General features: G+C 39.8%; 1 protein-coding gene across 1 annotated transcript; it reads left to right on the top strand.

The window, feature by feature from the left end:
- The first annotated feature begins 3357 nt into the window (after window positions 1–3357).
- cacng1b (calcium channel, voltage-dependent, gamma subunit 1b) lies at window positions 3358–12981 on the top strand. Its single transcript, XM_016457256.1, has 4 exons — window positions 3358–3723; window positions 9518–9592; window positions 11400–11537; window positions 12628–12981. Exons 1-4 carry the CDS (start codon window positions 3483–3485, stop codon window positions 12858–12860), a joined length of 687 nt encoding a protein of 228 aa, XP_016312742.1. The 5' UTR covers window positions 3358–3482; the 3' UTR covers window positions 12861–12981.
- The last annotated feature ends 205 nt before the right edge of the window (window positions 12982–13186 follow it).

Below are 13186 nucleotides of genomic sequence, written 5' to 3'. Positions count from 1 at the left end.
GGGCAGCTGTGTGAAGACACTATGTCATGGGGAACGTTCTAGTTTGTTTATCTTACACTGACGTCTATGGGAATAATGATCTGCAACCATGGCTCCATAGTACTACCACTGTATTCTTTACAGTTAATCTTTCAGTACTATGATTTATATCAAGTACCATCATGTATAATCATAGATAGAAATTGGTAGTGTTGGGTCTGAGTTCACCTTTTCGAGTCAGGTCCTAGTCTTTAACCAGCTGAGTTTGAGTGGTAAACGTTTATTAATGTTTTTTTTTTAATGTTGTTACTTATTTTTATTTTTATGCTATCTTATGTTACACACAACATTCGTCTGTACTCTGAAAAATGTTTGCATCCAAAATGTCCGAGTCCAAGTCCATTTGAGTACCCCAACTCTAGAAATATTCAGTTTTGCTGTATTAATACATTACAGTACATTTAAATATTACAACAGGCAATTCTGAATATTAGAAATATTACAGCACAATTAAGGATTTAAGCATTCTTCATAGCAACCTCTGTGTGTGTGTGTGTGTGTGTGTGTGTGTACCTGGTACCTGGAATGTTCCCACAGGTATAGTAATACCAGTAAATTTTGACCTTGTGGGGACATTTTTTGGTCCTCGTGAGGAAACAAGCTTATAAATCATACAGAATGATCTTGTTTGAAGATCTAAAATAGCAGAAGGTTTCTTGTGAGGGGTAGGTTTAGGGCTAGGGTTAGGATTAGGGCAAAGAAATAAAAAATACAGTTTGTACAATATAAAAACCATTACGCCTCTGGAATGTCCCCCTAAATCATGGAAACCCAACATTGTGTGTGTGTGTGTGCTTGGCATCAAGAGAGTGAACATAAATCTGTGCTGTGCTTAATTTGTGCTATTTTGTATCTTTTTAATATTACTTTTATCTCTATCTGTCTACCTTTCATTTCTGTCAGGACCACTATCGTCAAAGATGATTGACAATTATGTCATATTCCTATAGGTAGATGGGGATCAGCTGAGAGTCAGCTGATGCTAGCTTGACTAACGTGACCTGCCAGAACTAACGCTATGCTAGATTTTTTTTTTATTAATTGATAGAAGAAGAATTGGCTTTCTGTTGACTATTCTGATATTCTAATTCAAAAAAAGAAGATAAATCTAGATAAAGTATAATTAAAATAGAATAGAAAGTGCTAGAGTTAGAGGGTCAAATAAAGGAGATTAATTAGTATACAGTAGCAACACTGTTTATATTAATGTAACTGCTGACCCTGAATTAAAAAACCTTGTTCATCTTTATACTTCACTATTAACATTTCAAGTGACTGCTAAATACATTGTAAATATATTGTATATGATTATATAATTGAACTCACTTAAAGGGGTCATATGATGCGATTTCAAGTTTATTATTTACTGTCTTTACATTTATTTTGAAAGATGAAGCTCACGATTATGGTAAGGGGCGTTACATTTCCGACGAGTGCTTGCGGTGTTCGGCCAATCACAATGCACTGGGTCAGCTGACCAATCAGAGCAGACCGCGCTTGTCGGAAGGAGGGACTTTGTAGAAAACGACGCGTTTGAGAGAGGCGGGGCATAGAGGACCTACAATAATGTACAGTATTTGAAAAATAATGTGTTTTTTGAAAATTAAAGCATGTCAGCATATTCTGTTACACCAAATACACCAAATAATGATCTTTAAAAAAGCATCATATGACCCCTTTAACATATTTACGATTTGTAAACAACACTTTTTCTGCTGAACAAAATGTAAGTTGTGCTTGACTGTGCAAAGCTCAAAACTGTGCAAAATTATGAAAACCATGGTTTTATTAGAGTAAAAGTGTAGTAACCATGTTTTTTTTTTTTGGAGGGTTGATTACAATTTGTATAGAGCACAGTTTTACTATACCATGGTTTAACTACAATAACTGTGTTTTTTTGGTTTTATCTGTAGTAAAACCATGGTTAATTTTGGTTGAAGAGGTTAAAGAGGTGGTTGCTAAGCTGTTCTGATTGGTTGGATGGTTGCTATGTCATTTATTACGGAAACAGCTCACCCTAGGCCTCTATGATATTCTCAAGATAGTCCCGATTTCAACATAAATTGGTATAAATTGGAAGAGTTACCAAATTTTGTTTGTTCATATCACTAACCCTAAGTAATAGCAATAGTAATAGTGATGCTTGCCATTGGAAGTGCTACTAATAACTCTTTATTTTAAATAGCAAACTTAGTAACATTTAAAAACTTTTTCTTTCTTTTTTTAAATAAAAGCTAACAATGAGAGTCCAGAGTCTTAATCTCCTCCTGAAACTCAAATCCATTTTGATACCCAGGTTTACAGCCTCTCGCACTCACTGACGGTGGAAAGTAGATCATCTACTAATAAAAGGAAATTTCCCATGAGCCTCTCGGATCCAGCGAGCAAGAGTAGCACAGGAAATAATTAAACTGCTTTGGAAAAGCAAGGCACAAGGATAATGAACACAACAAGCCTTCAACATCAAATCATGCAAGATGAAAATGAAACATGTAAAATACATCAGTACATGTAAAATTTGAAAAGTCTTGCCCAGTGACTCGTCACAATTTGAGACTCTACACTGCGAGAATCTGCACGTCATCTCGGCTGTTCATAGATCAATCAGCTGTGAGCTTGAGGCTACTCTTCAGCAAAAACCCAATTTTATTTTCAACTGAAATCCATAGCTACACAAACTGACTTTGGATGGGTTGTTTTAGAACATTTTTAAAAATAATGTAAGTACTGCTCGAAACAAAGATGACTTATTGGTAAGCCAAGCCACATCACAAGTTGACATTGATGTTTTAGTTAAATTATTTACATTGTGAATACAATTCAATGGAAAAAATGAAATAATTCCATCCATCCATTAAAATCTCAAAACAGGGTTTCTGGAGCGTATTCCAGTGTCTCAGGCCGAAAGTATAGAAACACCCTGGATGGATGACCAGTCCATCACCAAATCTCAAATAGGATATTATTAAATAATTTTATTTCTGACAGATCTGGCATCATCTGGCTGTTTATTCATTACTATGCAAGTGATCACATGTCCTAATGGTCTAAGACATCAGCCAGTACACAAATTCAGACATGAGCCCTCTGGCTTGTCAAAGCTGTGTTTCTGTAATTTCTGTATTTCCTCTATGTGAGCTGCAGATTTTACAATATTAGTTAATAAACTTTCCCAGCCTGCATCATGAAGGCAGGTCTAAAGGCACAGCCCACCATACCAAACGACTGTCTTACGGGGAGGGAGAGAGAGAGAGAAAACTAGGGCACTATTATCTGGCCTCTTTTTCCAAGCAGAAGCAGAGATTTGTGGACAGCGAGCTGGAGTGAAGAGATAGCGGGTTGCTGTGTGACTTTTACATTTCCCTTAGTGCCTGAGAAGTAAACTAAACCAAGGCGTCAATTCAAGGGCAGAGACACTTTCAAACTTATCTTCGGAGGCCACCATGCTGGAGGACAAGAAGACCAAGGTGAAGATCACCTTCTTGGTCATCCTGGTGGGCATCTCGTCCATGTTGGCGGCAGTGGTGACGGACCACTGGGCGGTGCTGAGTCCCAGGGTGGAGCGGCTCAACACCACCTGCGAAGCGGCCCACTTCGGACTCTGGAGGCTGTGTAAAAAGAGTATCTTCATTGTGGAGGAAGACCCTCAGGGTAAAGGCTGTGGCCCTATCAGCCTGCCAGGAGGTAAGGAAGTTCACATCCAAGTTATTTCTCATGAGCACATGTCCAGCCGTGTCGTCCGATATAGCCCAGAGGCAAGGATGTGTCTTCTGTGTGAAGTTTTTGGAAGAGCACCTCATTCATCTTAAGTTTTGTAACTGGAAATTGGGGAGCAGAAGAAGCCAAGTCAGGCATACTTCATACACAGTGCAAGAAAGTTCAAGGTGAAAAGTTTTCTACTCTAAGTGCACTGGAGTTTCTCCTTTCAACATTAATTCCCAATTTAGGTGGGAGTCTGTTCCTCAAATTGCATTAAGGGTTTATTTTAATTGCGTCGTTTTTGAATTGCTTAGTGAGGTCACTGACCAGAGTGCTAATGAATTGAACGGGTGTTGATTTGCTGTTTCTGATGTCATTGGGTTGTTTAAGGCTGTAATGGACAGGTTAAGATGATTTACGAGCAGATCTGTGGATTTGAATTAATGGAAAGGCAGATGAGCTGAATCTACCTGTGGGACACAGGAAATAACTCGACTGTTCTTTACGCTGCTCTAGGGATGGATCAGCCTCATTTCATTCCTACACCCAAGCTCATGAGGTCAAACAGATTGAGAAGAAGAGAGAGTAATGCAATTCACTCGTATGACAGTAAAGACTGTATGCATTCATTGACAGAGCACTGAATATCTGCCTTGATATCTGAATATCTACCTTCTGTTCAACTGCATTCTGCAGATATATTTGAGTCAATATTTAAGGCAGATGGCAGGTTATAGATCAAATGTCACACAAAAAGATTATAGTATTTAGTGGATAAATGAAACAGACGGCTCAGAAACCACACAAAAACAACTAGAGTAAAAAAGTAATTGGATCCAGGCTGTCACCTGTGTAATCCAGGGCGCAGTAAGACCAGCATCCTCTTGTCACACCTCAGGAAGAACTGTGGGGATAAACAGAGCGATCCGTCCCTGTGTTAAGCAAGGCCCCAAGATTTAACATCAACTATGGATGTTGAACTCAACATGAAAACAGCCTACAGTTCAAATTGGGTTTAACTCTAATTCTCCAACAAAGTTACTTATCTTAGACTTGCTGACAACTATACGCACAATCTCATCATCCTCAGCCTTAGTATGTAGCCTCAGCCTGAGATGCCATTGGACCATTTATGGACTGAGGACATTCATCTGAAGCGTATTTACAGAAAATGGCAAGAGCTTTCCTAAAGCAGCAAGCTCCAATCTGATTGGCTTTATGCAATTTCCGGAAATCAACATTTTCCAAAATGGTGCACAGGTTTTTGCAATTCCTCCAGGAAACATGGGTGCTACAATGAAAACTTCTGAAGAGAAGGAGTCAAGGGTTTGCTTGCTTAACTAGTTGCTTTGAGCCGTGGTCTTTGAAAGAGTTTTAAGACCTTGTTGCAAGTACATGAGTTATCCTTAAGTGCATGTGCATTGCACTTTACTCCCTGTTGAAAAAAAACAGCATATGCTTGTTAGGTATGTTTTGAAGCATGGCAGCTGGTTTGAGCTGATCCTTAGTTGGTCCTGAGCTGGTTATGAGCTGGTTCTGAGCAGGAGCTAGTTGCTTAGGACCAGCTTAAGTTAGGACCAGCACATGACCAGCTTAGACCAGCTCAAACCAGCTACCATGCTTCAAAACATACCCAATCAGCATAATGCTGTTTTTTTCAACACGGCTCTCAGGGATATTTGAAATTTAGCCACCCTTAAGCATCATGTAAAAACAGTGGTGGGCCAAAAGTGAGTGGTTCTTGATTGGAATAAGCTTTAGTGTGTACTGTATGTCGATTATTAATACTACAGACAAGCCATTATTCCCTCAGATCTAAGATATAAATTCAGAGGTAAGATTATTAGTCAAAGTCAACATCAATAAGAATGAACAAAATCTGTGCTTTGTCAAACATTTCCTTTATGACAGTGCACAGTACCAGCACTGTTTACTGATGTGCAGCATGAGTTTTCTCCAACCCAACCCCACAGCTCTCACTTTAGACCATTAGGAGATAAGCAGTTCAATCAGGTGGAGGATTGCAGTCTTGGCAGGCACCTACTGATATTCCTGCCCCGGTGGGAGAATTTGTGCTGGCAAGGGTTGGAAAGCACCTAACCCTGAGGCTCCACGGACACCTTGCAGAGCACAGCCGTTTAAAACGACGTCCTGTGAGACAAGGTGTGGCCCAGTTCACACTAGTACTGCAAACACAACTGCCTGCAGGGGAGTGGTTAGATTTGGATAGCCTCTTGAATTGCACAGAAGAAGCCATAAGCCAAAACATTAGCATTAAAGCAGTTATATTCCTGCTCACTCAATGTTTCTTGGCTTCACTCCCAGACCTGCTTCTCACAGAGGGAAAAGAAGAGCTATGAGTGTTGGCGAGACTCATCAAGTTCTTCGAGGGAATCTAGCATTTCACACTCATTCAACACTCAGGTCTGTTAAAATGTCTCTCGATCTTCCCAGTGGAGTTAATTATGTTAAAATAGCCATTTTAAGTGGCTTGAAGCAACTTGAAATTGGAACCACTCAGTGGATTCTGATACAGTATTGTGGGATATAATTGTTTAAAGAAATAGTTAAAGGGGTAGTTCACGCCAAAAATGAAAATTCTGTCATTGTTTACTAACCGAATGTCTTTCCTCTGTGGAAGAGAAAAGAAGATATTTTGAAGAATGTTAGATGCATCAAGATGTGTCAGGATAGCAGATGGTATTGTCTCTTGTTATTGTTACCAAAAGCACTGTACCAAGATTTTCAATGGATAACTTAAACTTCAGTTTGTTCATCACAGAAAGTTATCATATGGCTTCAAAAGACTTACAGCACACAAGTCATATGGACTACCATTAGGGGTAATTCACACAGAACGTGTTTTTCCATTCCAATGCACTACTTTTCCATTGTTATTCTATGTAAACAAGCTAGACGGATGCGTATGACCATTGTACTCGCGTCTTTTGCAGCTTCTCGCATATGAGTGCTGTGTTTTTAAAGGGGACATCGGATGCCCATTTTCCACAAGTTGGTATGATTCATTAGGGTCTTCGTGAAATGTCTGCAACATACTTTGGTTAAAATTCTTCAATGGTCGTGTAAAACAACACCCTTTTTACCTTGTCAAAAACAGCTGTGTTTTTGGTGCATGTCGCTTTAAGTGATAATGAGCTACTGTTCACCCCACCCCTCTGTTGCGTTTTTTTGTGTATTCGGTGGTGCATTACCATCAAAAACAAAACTAATCCACTGCGGAAGTCGGAAGAAAACAAAGGTTCTTATGTTCACTTTTGCATCCAACTACAAAACACCTGCATTGCTTATGAGACATTGTTGTCGCTACAGCTGCCTGAGCGTGGAGAAAATGGCATACAGCATACTGGCTGAGGGCGGAACTATGCTAATACAAGACAGTCCGTCAGCGGTCGTGGGCGGGGCTTGAGCAGTATGACGTCATACTGTTTAGAAAATCAAAGCGGCTTGATAATTGAAACTGTTTAGGTTTCGGAGAGATTAAAAAAAAAGGAGTGAATGGATTTTTATCATTGTAGGGTGGTTGTGTCCACACACTGCTAAGACACATTTATACGCAAACACCATGTACAACTGAATTTTGCATCCGATGTCCCCTTTAAGACGTGTGTCAAGTTAAAAGAATTTTTACACAAAGCATCACTCTTCAATTCTAGTCTTGTGGACCAATCAGAAGACCCCAGGGGCGGGGCAAGCGTTGCAAGCTTTTGTTTACAGTTGCAAGTTAGTATGGCAACTGTTTTATTTGATGGCAACATGACAGAAGAGGCATTCAGCGCTGCGTCTTACATTTTTTAGACGCAAAGACACGTTCTGTGTGAATGGCCCATTACAGTACTTCAATGGTGCTTTTTTGTCATTTGTGGAACTTGATGGTCCCTAGTCACTGCATGTGTTCTTTTTTGTGCTCCACCATAGAAAGAAAGTAATTTGTTTTGAACAACATGAGGGTAATGATGAGGCTAATGACAGAGTTGTTATTTTTGGATGAACTATTTCTTTAGTACCTTTGTGTTGCAGGGGCTTTATCTCAGTTTCCGGAGGCCCCAGAGGAAGCCATTTCCCTTGTGTGACCCAGATATGAGCACCCTTAGCGGGTTAGATGCTTTAAATGTGTCCTCCTCCTCTCACATTGACCCAGAATCTAACGGTCACTCTACAAGTGGACAAAAGAGCACACCTCTTTTTTCTTGAGCCACTGCTCCATATTTACCTAAATAAAAACAGCACAGCTGCTTCACGGCGCTCGAAAACCTGCCAGGCCCAGTGGTCTGTTTGCTTGGGCCATGAAAGGGAGGGGGCTTTAATCAAGATGTAAAAAACAATATGACAGCGACTGCAACCCAGCAATCGACCTCCTCCCTGAAATAAGTGCTTCCATTAACAAAACTGCGAGGTCAATGATACGCCCCAAATCGCTATTTTCGGCTACTCATTTTGCGCGGCGGTGCCGCTGAACTGAAAAGACTCACACTGTTCTTTTTGAGCTTTAGGTACAATCATGCTGAAAAACAGATCTGCCTACATGCAGAGCAAGGCGCATGACACAGGTCTCGCATTCGATACGTGCCAGGGGAAAAAATGACAGATTTGTCAAGAGCAGCCCTTTTATCTGGGACTGATTCGTGATCACTCTGTCCTTGTATGTCTCTGTCAGATGGATGAAGGATGCTGACAGGCCTACCGAAGCAAGACAGGTGAAGAGGACATGAAAAGACTGGGATAACATGGAGGGATGTCAATGAATCTCCACAATACACACTCCACAACTCTCTATTGCCGCAAAGGGCTCGAAACACAATTAAATCAAGTCTCACATCGTGGGTTGAGGGTATTGAAATGCTAACGCAGGGCTAGACAACTGACCACGACCCAACACGTGTATTAGCCCACGCATGGCACCAAACATTACGGCCAAAGGCTCTCAGAGGCCAATCGTGAGATGAACTCATCCACAACAGCTTGCGTTAAGGGCCTGTGATGGAAATAGTCAAATAAGCTGAGTAAATCACGGTCTAAAGCAGCACGGCGTGATGCATCCCAACCCCTCGCCGCTGTCAGTCTGCCTTTACTAATAAAGCTAAGACCAGCCTGTTGCTAGGTAACCTATACATAGGCCTCCCCCAACCCCCCGCTTGTGCTGGAGATTCTTGGTCCAGCGTAACAAACAGCGCCTCTGTCAGTCTTTCTCCTGGCACAGGGGACGCTGAGGTTGCTTTATGAGTTTAATCTAAAGAAGAGGTTCCTATCGTATGAACTCTTATATAACCTGACTTTTCCCATTGCCTTGGGAGATATGAGAGCGAGGACTCGTTTCACGATTTTGTGGACCTGTAACCTGATGAACACATGGGCGAGAAGCTCATTTCTGTTAATTAGCCTAAGGAGGGGAATATTAGGCATGTGAAATACAAAGTGTTGTTTTGTGAAGGCAAAATAATGGTAGGAAATAGAGCTTGTTCCATTTCATCAGCTAATTTGCCTTCCTGTCCAAAAAGCACATACAAATTGTGCACACTTACAGCATCCTACCAGCAAGAAAGCTTGCGCAACGTAATCACATGCTCTCAGCACATAATTCAGAATTCATGATCCATTCGATGGATTCACACGAATGCCTGGCTTGTTTTCAAGCACCCGGCTATGGTCTCTGGAGAAAATGTCAAGAGGGCTCATTGGTAGTTTGGCTGCATCGTAATGACAGGCTACGGCAGCACCTACAACCCTCAGCTACAATCACTGTTTTCATCTTGTTTTGCAGTCAAGAACTGCTCCTACTTCAAACACTTCACATCAGGGGAAGAGGCTGAAGTTTTTGAAGTAAAGACTCAGAAAGGTAAGGTTTTCCCCCTTTGAAATCATGTGTGGATAGTGCAAAGTTTTCCACTTAATACCAAGCAGAGATGGAGGAAATCAAATTAAATTTGCTGTGGAACCCATTCTCAGTGCTGGATGGACTGCTTGCAAATTGTAGTCCGTTACTGATTCCGAATTACATGACAAAAATTGTAGTTAGTAACGTAATCCATTAGATTACACATTTTAGGTAATGTAAAAGGACTACTTTTTGATTACTTTTAGATTACTTTTTACCTAACTTGTTTAACTTAACTAAATTGTTTGATAATCTTGCACCGTATTGTTTTAAAAATGCAAAGAGAAAGAAATTATATTCCATTCATTGTAATTAACAACATGAAGTGCATTACATGACATCAAGGTTTCCCAAACTGGGGTTTGTGAAGGAACTGCAGGGGGTTTGTGAATTGAATGAAAAGCTAATAATTACCTGCATGCCATGTGACCATTAACCAAAACTCGAAAAATCAAAGACCAAGTATCAAAAATCAATAAAAAGTAACTGTAGCAGGATTACAAGTATTTTAAAATGTAATATAATCTAATTACAAATACCTATTTTTTTGGTATCTGGTTACGTTATCCAGATTACGTGTAATCTGTCACTACCCAGCATTGCCCATCCAGCACTGTTAACACAACAGACACGAATGATTCTGCTTTCCCAAGCAATTTTACTTAGATTTTTTTGCCCGATAAATGTTAAAACAATCCTGTTAACTTGCAACGAAGGAGTGACCCACTGAATAACTTAGTAATACATAACAAGTTTTGCATATGCAAGTATTGCTCCCAAGATATAATGATACAACATATCTGTTATTATTTTTAAAAGTTATGCTATATAAATACCTCGCTCTTCTTAAGACTGAAACTTTTTTCGCTCTCAGCTAGACATAATGTCCACCGATCTCAGGCAGTGCAATCTAGCAACCAAATATGGCCATTGGCATTAAATTTTCTGCCTACTTGAGCAGAGCGCATCTTCCATATTTCACGCTCTAGCTCGGTCATTGAGTTAAAGTGGAATAAAGCCTTATCCGAGTCTGATAAAGTGCTGAATGCAGTGAGACGTGAAGCAAAGCACAAATGCTTCATCGCCACGCATTTCCTGAGCCACATCCAAAAATGTCAATACTCATTCACGCTATTGATCTGTCTGTATTACTAATTAATGACACGTTAAACGCAACATTAGTCTAGAGGTCAGACTGATTAGCCAGATCATCTGAATTAGCAGAGTAGATGAAGTTATCCTTGAATGATCTGCTTGTGGATACAAGGTGCCTGCAGAGTTGTTTGGCGAATGCAAGCTCTTTTGGTGATGAAGCAGCAGCTGCAATAAAAACGTTGATAACAACGAATGAAATTGGACAAATAAACATAAACCTATGAAAAACATACAGTTTAGTTAGCTTGGATTCTCATTTGGGGCCTCATTAGGAATCCAACCTTATTAACCTTTAACTATCTCTCACACATCAGAATAGACACAAAGCTACAAATCGTCAAATTCGACATTCTTTTTGTTCCCTTTAGCATGCTAGCAGATTAGCCTGCATAGCACAGAGCATAGCACAAATTTACTACATGTATGATTATATTACATACTGAATTAGGTTTAGATGTGGTAATATAAGTAGGATTCTCTGTGACAGCTGTAGGCATAATTGAAGACATGTTTTAAAAGAACAATTTAATAAGAATGTTGCCATAAGATCTCGGGCAGACCTGGTCTTGCTTTGATCTGCTCTCAGACTCTCTGTGTGATTTTCTTCCGTCAGAGTACAACATCTCAGCTGCTGCCATTGCAATCTTCAGTTTGGCCTTCATGACCCTGGGCAGTCTCTGCCTCCTGGGGGCTTTTGGGAAGGGTAGAGACTATCTGCTGAGGCCAGCTGGCATGTTCTTTGCTTTTGCAGGTAAGCACTATGTTAAACTGAATATATCTTCTTAAAATGTTTTCGTATTTTGTGTAATTTAACTGGTACCATGCTTCTCTCATGTACACTGAATATTCATAGTTCAAGCAATACTGTGGTATTGAGCCTACTACAATGTCCAAGAAACCATGTTATTAGCATTTATATTAGTTTTCGTTGTTGTTGTTGATACCCTTGTGTAACAGAAGTACACTTTTGCATATTTTTTATAAAGAGTATTTATGGAGTACTTATTATTTGATGTTTTCTGACACTTAATAGCATTATTATTGCAATTAATTGAAAATGTGTTATAGTTTAAATTTATAATAGAGGTTTTTTTTTGACCCACTTAACTACATCTTTGTATGTAATTTCATAATTACTTATATTGCCATTGATAAATATGGTCAAAGTGTACTGCTGAATGTACTGTCAATTATTTATGATGATAAAATATACCTTAATGCCATTTCTACTGAAACTTGTATGTCATGCAATTAAATATATTCATAATTACATATTTGTATGAATGAATTTGCAATTTAGTAAATAAAAATGTGCCTTTAATTATTATTCAAATTGCAATCAGATACTTTGCATGTGCTTTAGTATGTTAGTGAACGCAACAAAATGAGTGTACTTCTGTAAAGCACGGCAAAAAATTATTAAAATATGATTGATTATAAAGTGCACTTTTTAAAAGTGTCATGAACGTGTCTCTCTTTCAATTCACTTAAGTGTCCTTTTATTTCATCAGTATCATCTGCAAGTACAGTTTTTAGAGTTATACTTCCAAGATGTGAAGTATACTACAAGTGCACATTCGACACAATTAAGCACACTTCTTTTTAACAAGGGTGATTTTAAGACACTTTCAGGATTACAGCTTGCTACACTCATGCAGTTGCAACTGGTCAAGTGTCCTGCAGGTCAAAAGCAGCTGTGAGCGTTTATACGTGCTCAAGGACTTGCAGGACGGTGTAATTCAACGCCGGTGAATCGATAGTCTAGAAACCCCAGACACCAACCACAAAACCACCATTCTTTATTCTCCATTTAACCTCTGTGACCTTTCTCACCCTCACAGGTCTGTGCATCGTCATCTCGGTGGAGATCATGAGGCAGTCGGTCAAACGCATGATTGACAGCGACGAGACCATATGGATTGAGTACTACTATTCGTGGTCCTTCGCTTGCGCCTGCGCCGCCTTCACCCTCCTCTTCCTCAGCGGCATCAGCCTCCTCATCATCTCTATGCCACACATGCCCAGAAACCCCTGGGAGACCTGCATGGACGCCGAACCAGAGCCCATAGACTAGAGTAGCGTCGACCACAGAGTAAGAGCGCAACGCAACTGACACAGGAGTCACTCTAGCAGAGCGAATGATAATGATGCATTGCATTTATAGATGATGATAGTGTTGCATTGATATTTTTAACTAAGCATCGACAGAGACGTCGAATTATTTAAAGCAGGGCTGTCCAAACTCGGTCCTGGAGGGCAAATATACATTCTAAGCTGTCGTCTATTGCATATAAGCATGAATGCACATAATAATGTTTTCATATGCCGTAAAACATACAAAATTCATGTTAGATATTTCATATAGACCTTAATGGGATAGTTTAACCAAAAATGTAACCA

The sequence above is a fragment of the Sinocyclocheilus anshuiensis genome, unplaced genomic scaffold (assembly GCF_001515605.1).
Source record: "Sinocyclocheilus anshuiensis isolate Anshui unplaced genomic scaffold, SAMN03320099.WGS_v1.1 scaffold229, whole genome shotgun sequence".
NCBI lineage: Eukaryota > Metazoa > Chordata > Actinopteri > Cypriniformes > Cyprinidae > Sinocyclocheilus > Sinocyclocheilus anshuiensis.
The sequence above is the reverse complement of the archived record's forward strand: the minus strand, read 5'-3'. Positions and strand labels throughout refer to the sequence as shown.